At 41.9% G+C, this 25,432-nt stretch overlaps 1 protein-coding gene across 5 annotated transcripts in view; it reads left to right on the top strand.

The window, feature by feature from the left end:
• TENM1 (teneurin transmembrane protein 1) overlaps positions 1-25,432 on the top strand; it is a 502,103-nt gene that overhangs the window by 429,957 nt on the left and 46,714 nt on the right. For all 5 annotated transcript variants that reach the window (XM_054040281.1, XM_054040280.1, XM_054040278.1 and 2 more), the window contains one exon: positions 5,155-5,309. In XM_054040281.1, the coding sequence (XP_053896256.1) occupies positions 5,155-5,309 (155 nt within the window). The remainder of the gene's footprint in view (positions 1-5,154; positions 5,310-25,432) is intronic.

Raw genomic sequence — 25,432 nt, 5'->3', positions numbered from 1 at the left:
TTGTCCAGATCTATGTTATATCCACTCACTCCATGCAGACAGAAACTATATTCCTATTGACAACTGTAGATGAATGTAGTATTCCCAGCATTAAGGTTTCTGTGGTTTTCTTATTCAGCCCATATTTGAAATTCACTCTCAGTTACACAGTTGACAAGCTCTATTCTTTCACTGATGCATAATTTTGGACTGTTATCTAATGGATACCACGTAGCCAATGCAACCATCTGTTCACATAGAAAAATAGCACAAAACTGAAAATGCACCTGTCCTACTGCTAGATACTGGCATTGCATTTTCCATGGCATGGAGCCTGCCCAGTGCTGTCCAACCCAGATGAGCTAATAATCCAGCATATCCCTCTATCATGTTATGAAGCTGCACAATTGCTCCTCCAAAGGTCAGAGTCCAAGACACTTGAACTTCCAGAAATAAGATCAAGGAGGTGATACACATGTGCAGAGCCTACCTGACTCCACAGAGGCAGTTCCTTCCACCTGACTATAGCAGGGGACAAATACCGAAAATCTCACTTACAACTGACGACTCTGAAATGGAGCATAGATAGGGGCTGAAAAAAAACTTCCTGCATGCAGAATCATACTTAAGGGCATGTAAATGTGAAAATGTCTGCATATGATACTCCTTATGCCCTCTTGATAGCCCAAGTTCTAGCCCTGGTGGCAGTAACAGTACAGTATGTATTGTTAAAGTAAAAAGAACATGGGAGCCTCATAGAAAGGGGTTGAGTGAGATATCTCCCTGGTAAATGCAGGGGTCAGAGAAACTACTATCCCCACCCTTCACCAGCAGTCCCTTCTCACGCCTGGAAAAAGACAAAAACCACACACATACACAGCACAGCCTCCCTGTGATACTCCCCAAACCCTCTAAACTAGGGTTTTATGTGATTTTTATTGGTTAGGTATCCCTACTCCACCTTGCCTCTCTCTCCAGGCAGATGCCCCTTATGACAACAGTCAAAGTATGTGACCTGCAAAGTGTGGGAATGGAAGGGGATAACTTCATTTATATGAGATTTCCTGCCCCAAAGCTGTTCTACTGGGCCTTATTATGGAGTGGGCTCAAAACAATTATCCATTTCCTCTCCATACCCAGCTAATCTATCTTCAGAATTGGTTGAGCTGTTGCAAAGCTAGTTTATGGAGGAGCAAATACCAATGCAAACCCTCCCAACACATAATTATGGGTCAGAATTTGGCGCTCAGTGAATTTTGGTTGAAAAGCCTATAAAAAAATGTTATCATTTTGTTACCAAGGATAGAAACTTACCAGTGTGTAATTTTTTGTTTGTTTGTTTGCATCTGTATTCCCTTGGGAATGATATGTGGAGAAAGGCTGTCAAATTTGCATGTTAATTACTTTGTTATATAGTCATTAATATCCAGACTGGGAGGAGTAGGGGAGGAGAGCTGCAGCTCATTGTTACATATCAAAAGAGATTTTGCAATTTACTTTGCATATCCTGCCTTTGTTTTTAATAGGTTGATATGCACTCCCACAGGAAATACACTTCAATTGTGACCAGATTTCTTTCTTGTTTGAAAGAGGTTGTTAAAACTGAAGGCTATTTAGCTGGGGAAGCATGGCTCATGCTGTAGTGGCCTTTCCATTTTTTTCAATATCTTAAAAAAATATCTATAGGCTGAATAAGTTGTGTGTCAACCTTCACCCTGATGCTTCATGGTAATGATACTATAATAATAGCAAGGCCCAAATTATGTGGATTGTTATAACTCAGATAGTAACATTCAGTCAAGGAGAGATTCACCCCAGTGCAAAGGGCTGGTACAGGATCTATACACCACTTATGTCTACTTCATCAGTGTTTTGAAGGCTTATGTGAGGCTGAGTGGTGCACCAGGGTGAATTCATTCTCAGACAACCCTGAGGATTTGCCCTGATTACAGTCTTGGGTAGCCCAAAGCATAAGTGGCCCAAAACTGAACTCACTGCAGTTTTACACTAAAGTAAATTTTTGTTTAAAAGAACCTAGTGTTCAGTTCTGTTTTGAAAAGTGGCTCTCTTATTGTCTTCAGTGACTCCACAGCAAAGGCAGTCAGGTGGCTGGTAAAAACATGCTTTAACTACCAGCATCTGAATATCCTTCTTGTGCATTTTCATTTTAAAAAACAAACAAACAAAAAGCTTATGAAGGCTAAAGTCTTCCCTCATTGGCACCATGTGCAACCCTCTTGTCTTCAGTGTATGCCCTCAGTCCTGGATCCACAAAGGACGTAGGTGTCTAAGTCCCGGTTTTAGGTGTCACTTGTGATGCATCAGATTCCTCCCCCTCACCTGCTGCTGACCCCTGTAGGCATCTAAAGTCAGTGTTTAAGATTTCGCGGTTAAAGTTCCATAGGCTACTATGTTCCTGCTCTGGCCATGCACGCTACTGTCTCACTCTAGGTGTCCTGCCTAGCCCCAGCGTTTGTCTGCCTAAGTCACATGCGGGGCCCAATCTGGTAGGCATGCTTCACCTGACTCAATGTAAAGGGGGAGGACCTCCTTTATAACCTTTATGCCAGTGGTTAGGGTTCTCATCCTTTCTCAGGACCAATTAATATTTCATTATTCAATTAAAGTGGATCAACTTCAGTAGGAGAGAATGAGGGATCAGACCCACATCAGTATACTCCATAGCCTAGTGGCTAGAGCATTCCCAAGGAGACTTGAACTGCTGGCCAGGTGAGTATGCTAACCACAGAGCTAAAGGTTAAAAGGGAGAGCCACCTTCCCAGCTGTGTGGTATTAGGTGGTCTCTGAGCACACCTACTGGATTGGGCCCCACGTGGGAATTAGGCAGAGGAACACCTGTCTTCCCCCAGTTCATGGATCACTAGCAGAGACCAGCACCTCCCTGCAGCCCAGACTCTGCACCTAAGTTTTCAGGGTAAAATTTCCGTAGGTGCCTATGTTTCTGCCTCTGAGCATGTGCACTACTGCCTCCCTCTAGGTGCCCAGATGCAGGTTCCCCCCGCTACCCCTAAGCTCCAGAGTGAATCACAAACTGGGGTAAGAAAGGCATTTGGCTGTCTAAATCACGTGCAGGGCCTGATCTGTTAGGCGTGCTCAGAGACCACCTACCAGATGGGATCACATTCAAAATCCAGCTGGAGGAGGTGGTTGTCTACTTTATAATTTTTAACTCAGTGGCTAGAGCACTTTCTTGGGATGTGGGAAATCCAGGTTCAGTTTCTTCTCCAACCCACCCCCGTCAGAGGAGGAGAAAGAATTTGAACAGGGGTCTCCCATCTCTCGGGGGGGGGCTTTAATCCTTGAATTTAGGATATTTTGTTATGGGGCTCCCTCAGTCTCTCCTGTTGAAGTTGCTCCACTGTGGTTAAATAATGAAAGCTCAACTGGAGCAGAGAGACTGGACCCAAGTCTACCACCTCCCTATACTGCTGGCCTATAGAGTCTCTCTCTCTCTCTCTCTCTCTCTGGCCCAATGACACGTTAAGTATTTATTCACAATGGAACAGTCATTGGGCCAGAGAGAGAGAGGGGTGGGATGCCCCAGGTCCAGTTCCCCTGCGCCAATCACGCTTTCATTATTTAATCCGCATTAGAAGAGCATCAGCAGGAGAGACCGAGGAGCCCCACATCAGAATATCCCATGGCTCAGTGGTTAGAGCACCCAGAGAGAGGCAGACCCTGTTTAAATCCTTTCTCCCCTTGGGGAGGAGGCGGCACCCGGGGCTCCCAAATGAATGCTCTAACCATTGGGCTAAACGCACCAGCTCCTGCTGCCACTGTTTTGTGTGGAGCGAGGCAGGCACCTAACGCATTCCCACAAGAAATGCCTTAGGTGCCTACGGCTGCCTGACTTCAGGTGGTGGGTTTCTGTTCATGAATCACCAGCAGACCTATGCATCTGCCTGAATCCCAGGTTTAGGTACACCCCTCTTATCAGCATCTCCCATGGATTGCTTAGACAACTCTTGGTCCAATATGCTGGCCTTTAAGGATAGCTTTCTTAGGTGCCAGTTTCTTCCCATTCAGTGTAAGAGAGCCTAGACACCAACTCATCTTTGTGGATTGCAATGTTCTTCCTGTGATTTTTTTTTTTTAAGCACCTAAAAGTTAGGCGCTGTGACGCTCAGCAATGCAACGCCCAAGTTCCTTAGTGGATCCCACCCAAACAGCCTTGAGTCATACTAAATTCAGAGGACAAAATCATGAGGCATGTAAGCCACTGTCTGATTCATCTGTTCAACTCTTCAGACTTTCCTTCCCATGGAGCCTGAAATCAATTCATTCTTAAAAATGTCTTGAATGTGTATAATAGATGCTATAAAGTTATGGTAAAGTTAAAAGTAAGATATTAAATTGTTTAAACAAAACATTGAGATTTTCAGGAGAAAGGGATTTCCCAAATCAGATAAGATTAGAAATGATATGATTAGAAGTGCTTTTTGTGACAGTTCACATTTTCAGTAAAAAAACAGCTTATATTTCTTGCTGTGTTAGAAACCCTGAGACATCGCCATTGAAGAAAGGATCGTTGTGTGAAAAATGTGATGGATTAGGACTGAGTACATCTGGGCTCAATTCCCAGTTCTGCCACAGAGCTCTCTATGGTCTCAGTCCCCGCCATCTGTTAAATGGGGCTAATAATGCTGCTTTTCTCTCATTCTTCGTCTGTCTTGTCTGTTTAGATTGTAAGGTTTCAAGGCAAGAATTGTCTCCTACTTTGTGTATGTACTGCACCTAGAACAACTGGGGTCATGAGCTTGACTGGGGCTGCCAAGTGCCCCTATAATACATACAATAAATTATAATTGTCCAAAGTGAGTGAAATGAAGACAAATGATAAAGATCATAAATCTAGGTATATGTGTGGTAGGAAGAAGTGCTGCTGTTTTGATCTATTTCTATTCTGTATCCCCTATATTCTTCTGGTTTTTAATATATGTCAAGGACTCTCAGAGCTCTGGATGGGGACCCTTTGGTGTGGGGTTTGTGTAAGGAAGGCTGACATCTGAAATAAAAATGTTATATTATTTTGTGGAAAGTAAAATTTATTTTTTCAAAATCTGATTATCATTATCTGAGGAATTGGAATTAACAAGATGAAGAAATAGTTTAAGTATAGTACCAGTATTAATGCTTTCTTTTCTCTACCAACAGGTATCACTGTGGATAAGTATGGATTCATTTACTTTGTTGATGGTACCATGATTCGGAAGATTGATGAAAGTGGTGTGATCACAACAGTAATAGGTTCAAATGGTCTTACATCAACGCAGCCACTGAGCTGTGACTCCGGAATGGATATCACTCAGGTAGACACAACTGATTTTCATGCATTGTTACCATTCAACACATTGTGGAAGTGGGTATCTATGTACGGATGCCCAGTTAATCGGTTAACACTGGGTGGCACAAGATTTCAGACATGTTTTTAGAGCAGTAGTGATATTTGATAGTGTATAAAGCTTACATTTAAATCATTACTATAAATCTAAGATATCTAATATAAATAGAAAAAGTATGCATGTGACTTTACCGATTGGCCCATGTATGTATAATGTGTATGTACAGGTGCTTATACTAATAATGTATACATGTCTACACTGATTGCTTTAAAAAGTTACAAGCTACTTTTAGGTGTGTCCTTTAAAAGCAGGTGATATTGGTATCTGTATAGAAGGTTTGAGAACCTTCCTTTAGCCCAGCTTTCTGACACTGATGTGCTTGCATCACTTAACAGAGAAGAAAAATGATATATTGTTGCTGTCTAGGTCTCTGCTGTGGAGCACTATGGATGCTAACAAAATAGCAGCTAAAGGATACAGAAGCTACAGCTTTTCAATACATTTTTAAAGTGCTTTTCAATTCTTAATTCAAAGACAATGTAACAGAAATTGAACAAAAAGGCACGTTCCCCATCTGGTTTATATTAAAAAACAGACAGACATTTATACACAAAACAGCCAGCCTTTCAAAGTTAATGGGTAGCAACTCTAAAAGGCAGATGGTGTAGGCCAGGTTCTGCTTATTCAATGTTGGCTCCAAAATAAAGTAAAATTTGTCTGCTTCAAACAACTAAAGGGAGTCAAGGACTCAAAACAGTTACATTATGGTATGTGTGAGATTATACCTAGAGCCAAATGGGTTGGTTTTGGTTTTTATTTTTTCCTGTGTATTTTAATATTTTGCCGTCGGAAACCACAACTGATACATAGAGAACTCATCTGATCTGAGCTGTGCCTAATTTCAATCAAGGATTTTAATGGTAGCAGTGTACCGTGAGGGCCTGATGCTGCATTGCTTGAACTCAAGGGAGATTCAGGCACACAAGGAATAATGTCCTTGTTTGTATATAACAAGCTTCACTGTGAAACCACAATGGTGGTCATGGGCCAGATTCAGCCTTATGGGGGGAAAACCTGCATAGAGTGGGAAACTCAGACATCCAAATCAGAGTTCCATTCCTGTCCTGTCAGAGAGAAGACTTTGTTCTTGTCTCCCACAGAAAGTGCAGGGGTTCATATTGCCAAACTAGTGGATGTCCTGGGATACATGTGGACTTCATGTAATCTCTGATGACCCATGCCTTCCCCACAGCTGCCTATGCCCCTAGTCATGATGCTATTATCTGCCATCTCCATGGCTACACAATAGCAGTCAAGAATGAGACCTTGGGGGAGTTAATAATGCATGGAGCATATTTTAACTACTTCTTGGATATACATATAACAACTGCCTGCAGTGTATGTGTAGCACTAGCTACCAAATCAGATATCTCTAAGGTCTGTAGGGAATCACATCATGCGGAACATTTGCTCCCTGGCTGCCTCGTTTCCTGGCTCTGGGTCTGCATGGAGTCCTACTCCATGGAGCTCAGGCAGAGGGAACATCTACAGTATCATGGGTAAGGAAAAGCATACCACTGAGCTATTCAATGTCGTTCCCCCCACTGCCATTCTGACAGGTTTAGCTCCTTTTCATTTGTGAAAGAAGTAACAAAAATGAGTTCTGGTGAATAAATCCAGCTGGTTCATTACTGGAAATGGTTTTCACTGCATGTTTATGGTCACATAGTGGTGCAAAAGCTACAACAAACTGAGTCATCTAGATGTATCCTTACTGCATAGACTAGGATAATTTTGAGATGAATCCAGAATGCATGCCAATAAATATTCAAGATATTGGTATTAAATGATAGCTTTATAAAGGATACCTAAAAGTATTTTTTAAAAGCTATCCAAAGGATTTAATTCCTTTTTTAAAAATCAAAATGAGGTATTAAATCCATCCTGCATACGTTTTGTAAATGATGTCATCTCACCCTTCATATATTGAATCTTTCCAGATACAAACCCTGGAATTTGTATCTGCAATTTATAGAAGCATCTCTTGCTTTTTATTATTATCTCATTGATTTTCTCAAGGTACATAGCAAAATAGTCCCTAAGTAAATGCCCCAGATTAAATGTCCTGTGGAATTATTGAACCAAATTCTGCTTTCAGTCATGCTGGTGTAAATCAGCATGTCAATTAAATTACTCTTGAATTAAGTTGATGACAATTAATTTATTCTTGAATTACATGCCTGTAAATAAGAGAATAATTTAATCTTTTTTGGTCAAAATCTGCTCTCTGTTATACCCTTATATCACCATTGACTGTTATGAGGTGACACAGATGTAACTGAAACCAGAATTTGCCTCATCACTACATTAAATTGTATTTGGCTAAGTCTCAAATAGCATTTATATCAGGAATATGTGGTTTATTCACAAATTATGTGTTTAGAGGAACTTGTGAAATAGGTTAATAAAATCAACTCTAAAAACTTAATTTGCTCTGACAATAAAATGAATGACTTGTTCAAAATCAATATTTTTTTATTTACTGAAATACAAAAGTACTTTTGGAGTAAGCACACAGTACAATTGCCCATTGCAAATACTGATATAAATAAATAGAGCTTTCACTTTAATAAGTGAGTTGATTATGAAAGGGTTTAGTCACACATTTCAATACCAGTTTTGACCAGAAATATGTCTTAGAAATCATTAAGCACATGTCACTTACTTCCATCTCAGACTTGACTAAGGCATTGTTATTCCAGGTTTGTAAGGAAAAGGAGATTGGGTTGAGGTAGCTGCACGGTAAAGTGATGAATTTGCTCCTCTTTTACCTGTACAGAACATAGCTGAACTCTGTTTTGGTCACAACACAAGTCAAATGAATTTAGGGTTTTCAGCCAGATTTTCAAAAAAAGTTCATGGCCAGATATTCAAGTACTCAGCACCTGCATTTGAAGATAGAGTTTGAAAAGCACTCAATTCCCTTTTAGATACCAGAATAAGGGCCAGATTCTCAAAAGGACTCAGCACCCATCAGTTCTCTTTGAGACACTAGTGACCAGATTTTGAAGAGCTCAATGTGCTAGGTTATTTTTAAAATCTGGACAGTTGTTTTGGTGCATAAATGAGAGCTGAGCTCTTCTGAAAATCTGGTCCCAAATGTGGGTTCTGAGCATTGTTGAAAATCTGGCTGTAATTATCACTTGACTAATTGACCAAACTGGCAGGAAAAAATGGCACAATTAATGCACTCTACTTATGAGAAGCCGATTTCTGAAGCATCACAATTCTTACTGATTACAATTGAAATGAATCAGAAGAGCTGTTGGGGAAGTTTAATAGGATCTGATTCTACTCTCACTTGCACCTGTTTTACACTGCTATAGTTCAGTGGAGTTTCTTTGGATTTACAACTGTAAATGAGAGGTGAATCAGGCCCTACATTATGTTTGGTTCTAGCAAATGTTAACAATATTTAACTCTGTAGTGAGCTAAAATTCACATGTAAAAGAGAAAAAATCTAGAACAATGATATAAGCCTTCTTTCTGTCTTCACTGCTGTGGAGAAAGCTGAAGAGGGAATGTTGGTAGAAATGTCCACTGTCTAATCCATCATGTACCTTCTTCCCGTGATAACTATGTGGCCTGATTCTTTAGTGCCATGCACTTTGTTTAGTCATTTCCCCTGTGTAAAGTGTAAAATGCTATAGGTCTGTATTTGATAGCATTCTATACCCAATCGGGACTCAGTCCATACAAATACAAATAACTGCAAAGTGCCAGGCAGTGGAGAATCAAGCCCAAGATCTTTTCCTTAGCCTGTAAACCGTGGCCTTGTCCCTTCACTAATGTCAATTCCACTGGTGATGACTCTTTGCCAAAGCGATAGCTGCTGACTGATTGATAGTGTTCGTAACTGTCACCACTGTGTTCTAAAATGAAAGTTCTTATTTGATGATTTTCTGTCTTGAAACTTGCACTTCATCAACCTTTCTTCAGCAGTTCTCCACTTGATGGATTCCATATATATTCTGTTGCTTCACCTAAAATTCAAAGCAACACTGCAAAATATTTTGCTCCTTCACAAAAATGTGACACGATTTACTTATGGTGACAGTGTGTTCATACAGGTCAAGTTAAGGGATACGTGTAAGAATGATGAGAAAGAGGGAAAAGCCTAAGATATGGAGACATTTTTGAGAGCATTCCAAGCACTAGACACCCCTCTTTTAATTAATTGTAAATTGCCAGAGGGAACTTTACTGATAATGTGCTGAAGGTGAGAGAGAGAATGCTGCAAAGTGAGAGTAAAGCTGAGTGGACTGATTTAAAACATGACTTAAGATGTCACAAATGCAAACACTGACAAATCTCTTGCAGTCAGAAGGACGGCAGGCAATACCACCAACAATGTCTGGAGAGGGACAATTTGATGAAATACATACTTGAAGACCTATTGAATGGAACAGAAAGCTTAGAGAATGCTCTGACCTCCCTTGAAGGAAAATGTGAGAACCTGTTTTCCAAAATAAACAAAGCAGATAAATACATGACTTCTGCCGACGTGCACTTAGATGCAATAGAAGATTATGCGGAAGACAGAAAAAAGAGCCAATGAATATGAGACGCATATACACATAGCTGCCAATATAAAAATTAATTTGATTCTAGAATGAAGCACTTTTGAACAATGTTGAGTGTGGAACATAAGAAAGGGGTTGCAGGATCACATTCATTTCTTTGAGCGGAATAATAGATCTATTTGCGGACTGAAGGAAGACGCAATATCTCCTGAGAAGTTTCACTACATTTGTGCTATTGGTGAAGCTAAAACCCTTTTACTTAAATTCAGTGGAACCACTTTGACTGCTCAGCTGAGCATCTTCTCTATGATGTGTTTAGACATTTTCATTCTTGTATTAACTAACAAAGTTAAGCCACTTGTACCTTGGAAATCCTACTTCTTCTGGGACACAATTCTGCCTCTCCTTCACACGTTAAAGAAAAGATCAGAGAAGAAAATGCAGCCACTAGTAATATCTATGAGGAGGAAGAGTCTGTGTGATAAAAGAGTAAAGTGGTTCAGAGACCAATCCCCTTTTTCACCATGTTTAACTTCAGCATTTACTTTGTGTCTGTTTAAACTCAACAATAATTCCATTTGGTTATTAATGGCTTGGTCATTTTACAAGAGAGAGAAATAGAACAAAAGCTCATGACAAGTGCTTTAGGTGGTATGACAATACAAATAATAATATCTCTTTAAAAGGTAATTCAGGAAACATATGTGGTATTCCTGTAAATACAAGAGCTATAGAAGCTTCCTAATCATGTTGATTAAATTTTGTGGTAGGAATTCTATATTCGAATTGTGCTGGAGACCCTTCTGTCTAACAGAGAGAGGACAGCCACTTTGTTTTCATTTGAGCAGATCAGTACAAAAATAGACTTGCCTTTTATTTTTTGTCCTCCCTCTCTGAGGCTTATGATGATCTGTTAGTCTAGTCATGTTTAGTGGATGATACCATAAACATTCCAAGTCTCTGAGCACCATTAAGAAGGATTTTGCAGAAAGACAAAGGATTTTGCTGCTCTTATACTTGAAATCAATAAACAAAACAAAAACCCCACCAGAAAGTACAAAAATGATGCCTTATTTCTAGACCTTCAATTCTCACTGAGGTCCCTTCTTTAAAGAAATGAAGTAAAATAATGAGGTGTTCTTTGTTGTCCCTGGATGATATAAACCTGCTATTTCTCCAATTAGTTTTTAGGAAAAACAGTCATCAGGACCCACATTTTGAATGCAAAAACAAACAAGGGGGGAGGAGCTTCTTTTAGGAGTTGGGAAAGGGAGGGAAGAACCCTATACTGACCTTCTCTATACATCATAAGGAAGTTTATATGGAACGTAACCCTTTTTAGTATTTTGGTAAGTCCCGTTTCATTAACGGGAGCTGAGGGAACTCTGCACCTCACAGGGTCAAACTCTTAAATAGAAATAATGGTTGTGGAGCTTATGCAATCAGACCCCTAAATAATAATAAACATGTTTTTATGGATGTGATTTTAGAATAGCAGACAGAAGGAATGAACATTTCATCGGAGCCAATCAAATTACCTTGTCAATGAATTTGAAATACCATTCAAACAGACATGTCACATGTTGTTTGGGGGCCTCACGAAAGAACAGCAAAAAAAGACCACAGTTTTTCTACCAAAAAGCCCCAAGTGACTGTTTGTATTAGTCAACTGCAAAATAGCAATTTATTTCACATTTCTGCTGTAAATACAGTATCACTGAATAAAATACTCCTAAATTTTAATCAACTCTTCTAAAAATTGTATTCCTCTTTTTCCATTTTGTTTATCTGTGCTATCGCAGAAGTATTTAACTTAGGGAATATTAGATGCTTCATCAGCTCTGTGCTGAAAAGAAAGATCCTTGGCAGACCTAAATTTATGAAAGACACATTATAAAGTGGATTTTTTCTGCTTTATATTTAGAATAAAATAATCCGTAAATCTGTTGTTCCTAGTGGCAATAAACACTGATCATTGCCAGCATAGATACTGCATATGCTGCTGTTACATGAAAAGTGGGGGGACTATTTTTTGCCATTGACTTCTACAAAGGATTTCATAAATCTACTCTGTTTTTCTATGGTAGATGTCATATTTCATCTCTCCCACACTCTGTCACATATGACATGATCTAGCTAGACACACTGATAATGCACAGGCATGTATCCATATAATCACAGCCGGATCCAAAGTCTACTGAAGTGAATGGATCCATTGACTTCAATAGGCTTTGGATCACCATCAGCTCTGCCGAGTGTTATGAATCCTGTGTGACTCACATCTGGCAGCCTTGCAACCCATTCCCGTAGCCCATTTGGAGTCTCATGCATCCAGCTGGGCTGCAAAGAGAGTCTGGAGTTGCTCCTCTAGGCCACCAGAGGGCTGCTGCTTGTTCTCCTCAGCCTCTCATCTTTCTGCTCCTCCTCCTGGGTCTGAGCAGGGAAGGAATAGGGGCTGGAAGAGGCAGATGGCTGGCAGGGAAAGAAGGGGGTGAGGGGTTCAGCCCTATTCCTGCCCCCATGCCACCTAGAGAGTCACCCAGATAGCCTCAGCTATCTTCCCATCTAGCACCCAGCACCCCCTCTACCACATGCAGCCCCCAGACCGCTATTGACCAGACAGCACCCCTGTACCCCAGCATCCACCCACCTATCACCCCATGACATCCTCCTCCCCAGCCCCATCATGCCACCTTTGGCTGAACAAGGAAGACACCCCTGAACTTGGATATCCTGTGGCTCTTTGGGGAATGAATCCCTGATGTAGTCAGCTGCCCCTTTTCGAGGTTTCATTGCCCATCTCCCCCATCCCTAATGGCACAGTGTGATATTCAGTGATATTCTTGGCTGGTGCTAGCCTGGGCCTGCCAAGTATCTGTTTCAGTGCAGACTCAGTGTGATTTAATGTACCTTCAAACTGCATTAACGCCTCACCAGATTTCCACATGTAAATCTGGCATATTGGCAGGGGTCAATATGGGGAACAGCTAGTCCCATGCTCTGCCCAGGGGCCTCCTTCACCCAGTGCCCAACCTCAGGAGCAGGGCCGGCTCCAGCTTTTTTGCCATCCCAAGCGGCGAAGGGAAAAAAAAAAAGATAAAGCCGCGATCGGCGGCACTTCAGCAGCAGCTCTACCGCACTGCTTCATTCTTTGGCGGCAATTCAGCGGCCGGTCCTTCCCTCCGAGAGAGACTGAGGGCCCCACCGCCGAAGACCCGGACATGGCGCCCCTTTCTATTGGCCACCCCAAGCACCTGCTTCCTGTGCTGGTGCCTGGAGCTGGCCCTGCGCGGGAGGTACAGTAGGGGATCTTGAGAGAAAGGATCTCTGGAGATGGCATTTCACAGGAGGGAGGTTCCCCAGTGCAGCGTCCCCTCCGTGTGTGCAGGCAGAAAGAATGATGGGTTCTTTGTAATTTATCTTCCATCCTGTGTAGTTCCTGAACTGCCTGAATGAAATCTCAGTTAGCTACTCTTCATTCCTTAAGCATGAGTAACCTTTGAGTGCATCTCTCAGTTAAAAAGTGTTTCAGTATGACGGAATCTAGTTGTTGAGTTATTTGTGTCAGAGGCCTTGTATCCACAGTACTGAATTACACTGTCATAGATTTTTGATATTACTTTGCCAGATTGGTGAAATCCTATACAGGGCACATATTGATAACTAAGTCAAATTTTTTTGTTCTGTTAAGATGAAATATTGGGCAGAAGTTATAAATAAAGAGTAAGTATGTTTGACTCCTTGGGATACTTGCAAAAACTGTCAAACTACTCTCAGATAACTGGATAACTAGCCTGATGCCTGACACCAGGCTGACCAAACCCAGAAATAAAGTCTGTAAGTAATGCAGCATATAGACCTTATATGAAAACAAATTTTCAAATAGTCTTATGAGGATACAATAAAGTTTGATTTAAACCTATTTGTCTTCCCATATGCCACCAAGTGGCTGGGTGAGGACCCTGACTACAGTAGAATTGGTGCGCAGCTGGGGAGTGAGATATTCTGATGCTGTGAAGGACCCCCACACCCTTGTGCATCATAGTGTTAAAGTCACCCCTGCACGAACACTCAGCAGTAGGCCTGAGCACTGCTCAAGTGCCACTTAAGTTTTATATTGAGGTCTTAAGAATCACATTAGTGGCCAGTAGGCCTTGTGCTGGCACTCTGCGCAGGAGAGAATTTCAACTAATACTGCATCTTGCCAAGGGGGCTCACTTCATCACAGCTAGCAAGAGTGTTCTGGAGGCAGGGCCAGTGGAGCTAGAAAGACCCATCCTGGCACCTGTGAACCTCCCTTGCAGACATCTTTGTTACTTGTATACAAAGGCAAGGTTTTGGCTCTTCAAAAATATTTGTCAGATGAACCTTTATCCCCAGAAGACCTGAATGGGATGGGAATATTAACAAAGCTTAGGTGACGGAACAGCAAAAAGAAGCACTGACCAAGAATTAAAAGGGTGAGATTTGATGGAGGTATAATAAATATATATTGGATTTTTTTTAAAAGATTAGAAGGCCTGACATTCTTGTGCATGCTGTGTCTCATTAGTAACCTGTATTCCTGCCAGTGGGTTTGTGGATATTATTAAATCAGACCAATCTGTATATATTTAGTCAAAGATCATCCAGGGATGTAGCTTCTTTCATTTGTTTTAAGTGAATTAAAAATCTGAAGATTTCCTGGGAGCTGGCTTCACTGTCTGTAGTCCAAACCTTTCAAGATGCCTAATGTAGTCTAGTTTGGCTTTCAGAAGCACTGCAAAGTTAAGATGAGAGAAACTACATGGACTGGCACAATCCTAGGGTTCCAAACCGAGAATATGGTAATCCTCAACTTCTGAGCACAGCAATCACCAGAGCTGGCATTTCCCCCTTTGCAGAGCTCCATCATATATTAGGATTGAAATCTTGGCTCCACTGAAGTCAATGGGAAGTTTTGCCATAGATTTCAATGGGGCCAGGATTTCACTCTGGGGTGTCAGTCTCCTCTCACATGGTGTAAATCAGGAGTAACTTGACTGAAATCAATGGTGTAAAGCCAGTGTAAGTGCAGAGGATAATTAGGCTTATAATTTTATAATCAGCACAGTGAATTTTTAAATAGTTTCCAACTGAAGAGTTGCATTTCAAAGCCAATTAAATGAAGGTTAGACCTAGTTGCTTAATTGAAAACATAACAACAGGGTAGGCGATCAATGAAATAAGGGTGTTTTTAAAAAAAAAAAAAAAATAGTACAGCAATACTTCTGACCTGCAAATTGCTTTAAGTGCCATGGGGAATCTGGAGCTCTGTAGATCTTGTCAAAACAATACAGTAATATGAACAAGTTCCAAAGAGCAGGACTTTGTAGCTCGTCAGCAAGAGAGAACTCTACAGAGTATTGATTCCCTTGTTGCCTTCATAGTTCTTGGGTCTCAAGACCGTAGCTTGTACAAAATGAGGTAAGACCAAAGAGAGCTCAATACTGAAAAGATTTGCTTTTTATTAGACATAGGACTAAATTCTGCCCTAAGTTACCCTTGTGACCTGGTTGAAGTCAACAGAAAGAGAGTGAGAACAGCCACATAAAGGATGGAGATCACAGAGAGCAGCTACAACATGGCAAGTGAGGGAGCAGACGTAAGAACAAAATAATGTGAAAGAGAAGAGAAGCTCCTTCTATATTAAGAGTCAAGAGAGAAAGAGATAGTGGGGTTGCAAGAGGTGAGTGTCAAGGAAGAATTTGGCCAATGCCCTACTATAGAATACCAGTAAGAGGTTAAGTTTTTAGGCGTGCATCATAAAATTTGAGACAGAGAGAAATCCAAATAGAACAATAGTGAGCAACATCTTGTACAATATGTTCTATTGACAATAACCATCACATTTACAAGCAAATTAGCTAAAACACCTGAAGGTCATTTTGCTTTTTCAAACTGGGCCTTCATTTCCTGCTGATAGATTCCATTGGGACAGGTAGGGTATGCAAAATGATATGCCACTTTGGAGAATTAATTTAAGAAGTTTAGTAATATAGGTCACATTGCAGGAAAATCATAAATGGCTGAACATCATTCAGTATCCATTCAATCAAACCCTCAAACTAAAATGAGAAACTGAACAGCATGGAGTGAGAAGTGATGAAAGTCATGACACTGTTAGGTTCTCCATCTGTATGTACATTTCACGCCCAAACAAATCTTTGAATAGATGCTATTAGATTTCTTTATGACTCTTCAGTGCTAGATTTATGAATCCATATCACTAGCTTCAAGAGACCATCTCACTTTTTCAATTCCTACCATAAACTGTAATACACACCTAGGAAGGTTTAATAAAAGGTCTCTCCAAAGTTTTGGGTAGCAAGATAGGGCCTGATCCTGTAAACCCTGTAGGACTCGTGAGCAGTCCCTCTGTTTTACAACATCATGTTTCAGCTTAGCAGCCAGAAGGAAGATGTGGCTCTTGCTATTTGCTTAAGCAAGGTAAGGAAAACTCTCTAGGTTTCCTGGTAAGGAAAGAAAGAAAAGTGGAAGGTGAGAAGAGAGAAAAATGGGGGGACAGATTTGAGAAATGGGAGGAAAGAGAAAGAGGAGGCAAAGCGAGGAAGAGAAACAGGAGGAACTGAAAATACAGGGAAAGAAGAGAAAAACAGGAAGGGGGAACATGCTGGAAAAAATGCTAGAATTATTGTTCCAGTGCTCTGAAGTGTGTTTAGGTCACAGTCTTACAAAGACTTAATGTACATTCTTAACTTCACGCCTTGGGAGTAGACCCTTTGTAGTAAGTAACTTCACTCAAAATGTGTAAAGTTTTGCATGTGGCTAAGTCTTTGCAGGATCAGGGTCTGTCTTTGTTGATTCTGTTTAATAATAATGAGGGTGAATGTTAACTACTCTTGTAATCAGCTGAAGTTTTTAAGTACTCATTACACTCTATCCTAGACCTTGGGGTCAAGATTTACCAAGTCAAGGGGAGCTGCTAGCTGCTTAGCTATTTAGAAAATCATACCACTTATTTAAGTTTCTAACTGTGGGCTTAGGAACTGAACTTTAGGCTGCTATTTTTGAAAGCCTTGGCCCTGGAGTTTGTATGGAGGAAACTGGGCATGTCCTTGAGCTGGTCCACACTAACCCCCCATTTCGAACTAAGATACACAACTTCAGCTACGTTATTCACGTAGCTGAAGTCGAACTATCTTAGTTCGAACTTACCGCGGGTCCACACGCGGCAGGCCGGTTCCCCCGTCGACTCCGCGTACTCCTCTCGCCGAGCAGGAGTACCGGCGTCGACGGCGAGCACTTCCGGGATCAATTTATCGCGTCTAGACAAGACGCGATAAATCGATCCCAGAAGATCGATTGCTTACCGCCGAACCCGGAGGTAAGTATAGACGTACCCTTTATCTTATCTTGAGCCCTGTGTTTTCTGATTATAGGCTGGATATTGGCACAATTGGCAAATTGACTGTCATAGACTGGTCTGTGTCATAGCAGCGCCAAATCTGCTCCAGGCTTGCCTTTATAACTGATCCTTTTAATGTCTGTCCAAACATATACCACAGCAGTAACAAACACCCTGGCTGATAACTTAAAACAAGCGGACTCCTCAATAGCTGGGTTGTGATTCCAACATTTTCCAGTGTGTTTCCGTAAAAGCCCCTTATAATGTGAATATTAATCATCTTTGAGTGTTTCTACCCGGAATACAGTCTCTTGTTTATGCTGAATAATACAACCAGCCTAATTATTATTTATTGATTGTTTAGAGAGTAAGCAGCAGTACTTGTTTGCTTTCAATATCGGATGACAGCTATTTAAATGACATTGATTTTGTATAGTTAAAATATTTATTATGTAAATATGTATGAAAAATTAGATTCCAGAATATCTACAAGATTTAGTGGATAAAATGAACCTTGAGGCTTTTTTCTATGGAGGTTTGAATCTTGTCAATCTAATCGCAATAATCTTGTAGGAACTATGTTTTCCTTGATTTTACATGATCATATTTTTACATCTGGGCACATCTTCTGGACACAGCACCTGACCCAAGTGTAATGAGGTTCAGTATTAGGAATCACCCTGGGTCAGCTGGTCTTTTTTTACTCTTTTGGAAAAGTGCTATAGAATTTAATAGAAAAATGCAGACTTTTCTATACATTCTCTTGAACCATTCTGTGCATATATTAGAGGATTCCATTCTTGCTCTAGAATGCTATAGGATGATTTTTTTAAAAAAACTGTAAAAAGGAATGTATTTGCTATTAAATTTTGCAGGGTTATAGTATGATTTCTATAGAGCTATTTCTACAGAAACCTATTGGCTTCATCCCTATTAAATTCTATAGGAATTTTCCATATGGACATCCTGCCGTAACCAAGAAATGCAAAACACCTAATTCTTTCCTCCTCCTCGCTTTCTCCTTGCATGGGTGGAGTTTTTGTTCGCTTGGGCTTGCTTGTTTCACAATACAGTTCTTGTCAGAGTAATGAACCTTGCTTTTTGTTTTGAAAGCAGTGCTGCTATTCATTCGAGTCCCTTGTGGGGAGGTGAGTTCTACAGCCTTGATCTAGCTGCTGAGAAAATTCTGTCTCTGGCACTCCCAAATCTTGCTCTCATGATCAACAGACCCAGTCCAGATTTTGCTTTGAAAGCTCTGTTCGGTGATGGGGTCAGTGGAGAATCAGACTGGAGAATGTAGCTGTTGTGAGAGGTTGTGGTTACTCTGAGACATGCAAACTCTTGGGCAGCCTGAACCAAGCCTATGAGAAGCTTTGACGGTGAAGGCAGAGACCTTGAGTTTGACTCTGCATTCAGCAGGAACCGACTGCTGTAAGCAGAGCATTAGAGTGATGTGCTCACAATGGCTTGAGTTGTTCAGCAGGAAAATCGATGCTTTCTCTACCAGGTTTTGGGGGATTTTTTAGATTTGGTGGCTTCACTCCTAGATATCTTCTCTTCCCCCACCATCGCCCCCTTCTACCCCCAGATTCCCAGACACTCCAGGAGTGGAGCTTCTCTAAAGCAGAAGGCACCAGAGTATCTGTACAGTGGTACATCCTTCCACTTCACCCTCTGTCCACCCCTGTCCTGTTTCAGCTATGCAAGAAGCTCATGCTAAGTTCTGCTTCCCAAAAGCTTCCACCACTTTGTGTAGTGGAACTACACCGGCCCTCCACACTCATAACTTCCTGGGGTCCAAATGGAAACATCTGATTTCAAGGAAACTTTGAGCCAAACAACTAGGCTTAGCAACTTGTAGGCAGCCTTCTTAGAATCATGGCTTTCTCACCTCCCAGAAGTGCTGTCTGGCTGCACAGCATGTGGCCCAAGGGTGACAGTGTAAAGCAAAACAAAAGTTTCCATTTATTCTTCTTCAAGTGGTTGCACATATTCATTCTGCTGTAGGGAATTGTGCACCCAGCATATCGTTGTCAGAGAAATTTTCCCTCTGCAGTAAATACCTGGGCAGTCGAGCACCCTCAGCTGCCACACACCACTTCGTGCTGGTATAAAGCCACCCTCTCAGTTCCTTCTTACCGCACATGGTGGTTTTTGCAGTGATTACAATCTTGCTGCTGCAAGGTCTTCCCTCATTCCTTGTACAGATACCTGTTTTTACATAAAGTGGCTGCATATTTAGTTAGAGCAGGGATGGGCAAACTTTTTGGGCCGAGGGCCACATCTGGGTGGGGAAATTGTATGCAGCCCGGGGCAGGGGGTTGGGGTGTGGGAGGGAGTGCAGGGTATGGGAGGGGGTGCGTTGTGCAGGAAGGGGCTCAGGCAAGGGGTTGGGGCAGAGGAAGAGTGTGAGGTGTATGAGGGGGCTCAGGGCAGGGAGTTGGGGTGCAGGAAGGGTGCGCGGTGCAGGCAGGAGGCTTAGGGCAGGGAGTTGGGGGGGTGAGGTACAGGAGGGGTTTGGGCTCTGGGGTGGCAGCAGCATGCACCGGGGCCAGGGCAGGCTCCGGGGGGACGGGACGGAGGGCTCTGCGTGTGCTGCCCTTGCCATGCCTCTAGGTACCTCCCCCGAAGCTCCCATTGCCTCGGTTCCCCGTTCCCGGCCAATGAGAGTTGCGGGGGATGGTGCCTGGAGGCAAGGGCAATGCACGGAGCCCTCTGCCCCCCCTCTGATCCCTCCGCCCAGGGGCCACAGGGACGTGGTGCTGGCCGCTTCTGAGAGCGGCACGGGGCCCACAGCACCATGGGGGGCAATCCCGTGGGCCAGATCCAAAGCCCTGAGGGGCCGGATCCGGCCCATGGGCCATAGTTTGCCCACCCCTGAGTTAGATAGTCTATAGTTAAGGTAGTGATTAGTTAGACATACGTTTTTGGCAAGTAGGGTTTTTTAGGCCTGTAGGCTGACCAATTCAGTTTTTGGTACCAGAGCTGGAGTCATGTCTCGAACTGTGGGGTTTAAATCATGTCGCTCATGCAGGAAACCAATGTCAGTGAGCAACCCACAATCCAACTGCCTTAAATACTTGGAGGAGTCCCATGTGAGGGACAGATGTCACATTTGTAGAGGATTTAAGCCTCACTCTAAGAAGGACAGAGCGGCTAGGCTTAAGTATATTCTTATGGAGGCGGCATTCTGTCCCCTCTGAGCTGTCCAGTTCGCAGTGGGCACAGGGTACATCAGCTTCGGTCCAGAGTGCCCCCCCTGAGTTACCAGGGTCAAGAGCTTGATCACTGTCACTGGTGCCAAGTAAGAGGCACAAGACCTCCAGGGACGCAGTACTTCACTCAACATGACCCATTATACTGAAGCCTTCTAAAAGCAAGGTTCTGGAAGAGATGCTGAAAGGAGGCACTCCTTAAAACACTCTTCAACTAGGAAATGGTTGTCAGCTCCAGGGCCTGTGCCAGGTCTGTCGAGATTGACCCCCTGAAGTGCCCAGTGCAGCTTTTTCAGGCTACCTCCTGATATCTTAGAGCCAAGAGGCATTAATGGTACTGTTGACACCAGAGGTGTATGCAGCTGCTAGATACCTACTTAAGAGCTACTTAATCTTTTGGTACCAGTTTCTCCAGTGGTGCAGGAAGATCTTCAGTCAGTACCAATGCCTAAGGACCCTACTCCAGCATCTCTGAAGCGTGTGATGCCAATGCCACCTACACTTTACTTACCTCGGAAGATGGTACCATTGAGGGAGAAGTCAGCTATGACTTCTCCGGTATCACCATCCCTGGTTTCTGGCTGTCTCTCTTCAGTACTGACAGGTTCTGCTCCCCCATTACTGGAAGACTCAGATTCTTCGTCTTCTTCAGATTCAGAGATTGGGTCCTATGAATCCCAAGCTAGACAGGAGAGGCATCCTCCGTCACAGACGTGTGTCCCATGGTTCCCACAGCAACCTCAGCAATGACCGTCAGACAAGGGGCAATGGCCTGGTCAGGGATGGGGTCCCAGGAACATGTCAATGAACTTTCTGGTCCCCCTGGGTTCCAGCTGCCAGGTCATCCACCTCATTCTCTTTCCTTGGACACATGTCGAGAGCATCAGCACTGGAGACAACATCTTCCTGTTGTCAAGACCAGGACTGGTACCGAACCGGTGGAAGCCACCTCAGTGGTTCCTCCAGCAGAGGAGATAGAGCATACCCTGTTTCAACATCTGTGTGTTTCTTCTTCCTCATCACCAGCTGAGGTGGTAGAGGCAGTGAGCAATTCTTTCCCACCAAATCATTATAGAGCTCACCAGGGTATATTAAAAAGGGTAGCCATAGTCCTGGATATCCAGGAGGCCCATGAGAAATCCCACAACCTGGTGAATATTTTGGCTTCAACAGAACTCACCAGGGTGGCTCTGTCAATCAATAAGGCTATTATGGAGCCAGTCAAGGGGTTGTGTCATACCCCATCTTTCCTCACCCCACAATGAAAAGGGCAGAGAGGAGATACTATGGCCCTTCTAGGAGATTTGAGCACCAGTACACACATCCCTAGATAATGATAGCATGACCTTGTAAGTTACTGATGGTTATTTGAGAAATAGTTATTTACCACAAACTGTACAAATTATGAGTACGATGTGTAAAAGCACCTACATGACTTAAGAGTCTAAGTTCCATTGATTTTTAAAGTCAGTGAAACTTGGGTGCTTTTGAAAATTTTACTCTCTATTACTAAATAAAGAGAGAGTGAAATCCTGGCTCAGTTTGGAATTTAGGGAACTAAAGGCAACAGGAGTTTTGCTGTTGATTTCAACGGGACCAGAATTTCACCTTCACTTTAAAACTGTGTGAGCAGGAGAGATCATCAAAAGAAAGGATGTAAGGCAAGATGAGGAGCGGGACAAAGACAGAGTCCAGTGAGGCCCATGGAAAGTGGAGAGACAAGACATAGGCATTGCCAAAGCAAGAGGAGGACTGGGGGGAAGGACAGTATTGGTTAAGATATTGCGAAGGAGAGAATGGCTGACGGTGTCAAAGGCGGCAGAGGAGTGAAGGAAAATGAAGATGGAATATAGGCCCTGAGATTTCCCTAGGAAGGGGTCACTAGAAATGTTGGTGAGAGCAGTTTAATGGAGTGAAAGGAGCAGAAACCAAATTGGAGGATGGAGTTAAGAGGAGGAACTCAAGGCAGAGGTTGTAAATGTGTTCAATTAGTTTAGAGATAAGGGGGCATAGTAAGACATTTAACTGAGCCATTTAGAGTTGATGTCATAGGGAACGGCCTTCTTTCTAAAAGGCCTTTGTTCCATGAATATAAATATAAAAATGGTGATTGCTTTGCAATAAACATAAAAACTGCAATTGATTTGTGTTATCTCTTCTCTCTAATTGCCTCATATATCAGTTTGGAATTTAGGGAACTAAATTCATCCAATAGCAAAGAATGTTTTATGGGTCTGCTTCCTAACAGGGAAAAAGGCTTTTTTTCTTTTTCCCTTGATGGACAGTTCATATATAATGAAATGTATTTCCTTGAAGAGGGCACTCACAAGTCCTCCTCTGCCTTAAAATTCCAATAATACCTGTGTGCAGGGGTTGTGTAGGCTGCATGGCTGTGCACAGGTCCTTTGCACCCCTATGTGCTAGGGTGGTGGGTTCCATCTCAACTCTGAATAAGTCAGCATGGAAGGTGGGTGGGCAGGCCAGGAGACTATTAGATCTATGTTTACATGGAACTAGTGGGCACAAACCTCTGACCAAAGGATGTGAAGCTAAGAGACTGTTATAGCAGCTGCCTAGAGGCTGCCAAGCTATTCTCCTAATTACAAAGGTAGATTTCATTCTGCATTCCCCACCTAGTAGCCCACACAAAGCCCATTTACTTGGGCTTTATGCAGGAGAGCGATGAATGTATAAGTTTTAAATGCAATAACTGCTGTAATTGAGTTGTATAATCCTGCAATAGTGAGAGCACCAAAAGCAAAGATTTCTTATGAAACAAGTAGAGGGATGTAGTCTTACTATAAGGAAGAGTCCTCCAAGTGTCTGACTGCAGTAAGCTAAATTCTCTCTCCAGATATCATTTTTAAAAAATCTAGGCTTCCGAGAGAAACTGGCAATGTCAATGTCAACAAAAGGAAAGGTCCTGGAAAAGAGAGCAACTGTCAGAAAATGATGAAAAATATCTGCAGATGTCAACTCTGAGAAAACTCTGAGGAAATGTAGTAAGGCATCCAGCGGAAAGTTTAGGAAAGCAGGGCTGTCCGGCCTCCAGCAATTGACCAATAATGGACTTCATGAAAATCTGATCTTACATGAAAGAAATCAGCCAAATGGTTTTAATGGGCAAAGGTTTTGAACACAAGAAGAGAAAGGCAGACTATATAAAAGGACAGTCTGTTGAGTGAAAATGGTTTGGCCTCTGTTGAAACAGTAGCTGTAGGTCTCTTTGAATAGGAGGAGATAAAAAACTAGATTAGTGGCAAAAATAAAATGGAGGATCAAGTTTGAAGATGCCTATCCAAAATAGAATAAGAAACTGATTTAGCATAAATGGAAGTGCTCAGGGCTGAGCAGTATAGATATGAAGTAATCCATCATGCTGTGCCATGAGAAAAACATCTTTTTGGCAGGAATTTCATGCTGCTACATGAAATTGACTTAAAATATACCAACCAGGCATAGCTGGAAAACAAAGAAATAATGCATCCTATGCTCTGAATTTGATGTGGCCTGCCTGATGAATGAAATGTATCCAAGTGCTAAGAAATCCTGTGCCACAACACTTAAACCTTTGGTGCCCTCTGATAACGGCCATTAGGTTCAATGGGTTGATTTTTTTCTTCTAATAAAACTAATTAAAGAGTACAAGTGGCTTGCTAAACACATACAAAATATTGACATTATTTTGTACGTGTTTAGCAAGCCACTTGAACCCTTTATTTAGTTGTAATACTTGTCTTTTTGAAGTAGCCAACTTATTTGAAGAAAAAAAGCACAGTGAAGGGTTCAAAATCAAAGAACACCCTCAAGTTAGCATGAAAGAGGTCTCTTATACACACAAAATTACCATTGAATTCAGTGGGAGTTCTCTATCCTATCTAATATAGCTATGCCAGACAAAAAAATCTGGTAAAGCCAAAATTAAGGTTTTAGGTACATATCTGTGATTTAAGTGCATATCACCTTTCTAAAATATTTGCGTTAAAAATATTTAGAAAGCCAGGCAAGTAGGAGTTAATGTTGACCTTCACCAACAAGGCATTCACTCTAACTCTCCGCAGCAGTAGAGGCAAACAAGAAGTTGCCATCTAAATGCAGAGTCCCACGAAAACTGCATGTTAAAATAAATATGCAAAAATGATGACTCTTGGAGCTATCATTTCACCTTGCATCCATTTCCATTGCACAAGGTTGTTAGTCCGCAATGAACTAAAACTGGACTGTCGCCCAATGATTTGGGTATGTGAGAAATACAGGATTGGACCTTAACTGGAACCTCACCAGCCTACATTTACTTCAGGATAATCCGCAGTGCCACATTCATTCAGTTACATTGTTTGAAAGGCAACAGCCCTTCGAATAATAAAAATACCATTTACAGTTGTCTTACTTTTAAGGAGTAAGAAAAATAAATATAAAAGCAGGAAAGATAGTTTATAAGGGTTTTGAAGTACCGCTTCCGATTAAAGAGCATAATATCATGCCTAAACCTCTAACTCTAACTGAAGGGCTTTTATATGAACAGGTTTTTAATAGCCACGAGGCACAGTCAAATCAAATGGGAATTGGAGTGGTCCTCTGTAATTTGTGTATTAGACTTGGATGAAGCACCAACTGACTGTTTGGTCACAGAGAACTGCCAGAGGGTAATTTGATTGATGGACAAGAATACAAAGAGGTAGAATAACCAGTGCATTTTCAAGGTATCATTGAATCTAACAAACATGGTGCAGTATTTGCTCAGACATATCTGAATTCCCCTGATCATGTTAGGAAAAATGAAGATCTTATTAGCTTATTTGGCCAAATTCTGCTGTGATACACCAGTGTGATTCCACAGTAACTCCATTAGCTTCAGCAGATATTTCAAATTTACACGAAGGTAACAGAGAACAGACATTGACC

The sequence above is a fragment of the Malaclemys terrapin genome, chromosome 9 (genome assembly GCF_027887155.1).
Source record: "Malaclemys terrapin pileata isolate rMalTer1 chromosome 9, rMalTer1.hap1, whole genome shotgun sequence".
Lineage (NCBI taxonomy): Eukaryota > Metazoa > Chordata > Testudines > Emydidae > Malaclemys > Malaclemys terrapin.
This window is presented reverse-complemented; position numbering and strand designations above follow the sequence as displayed.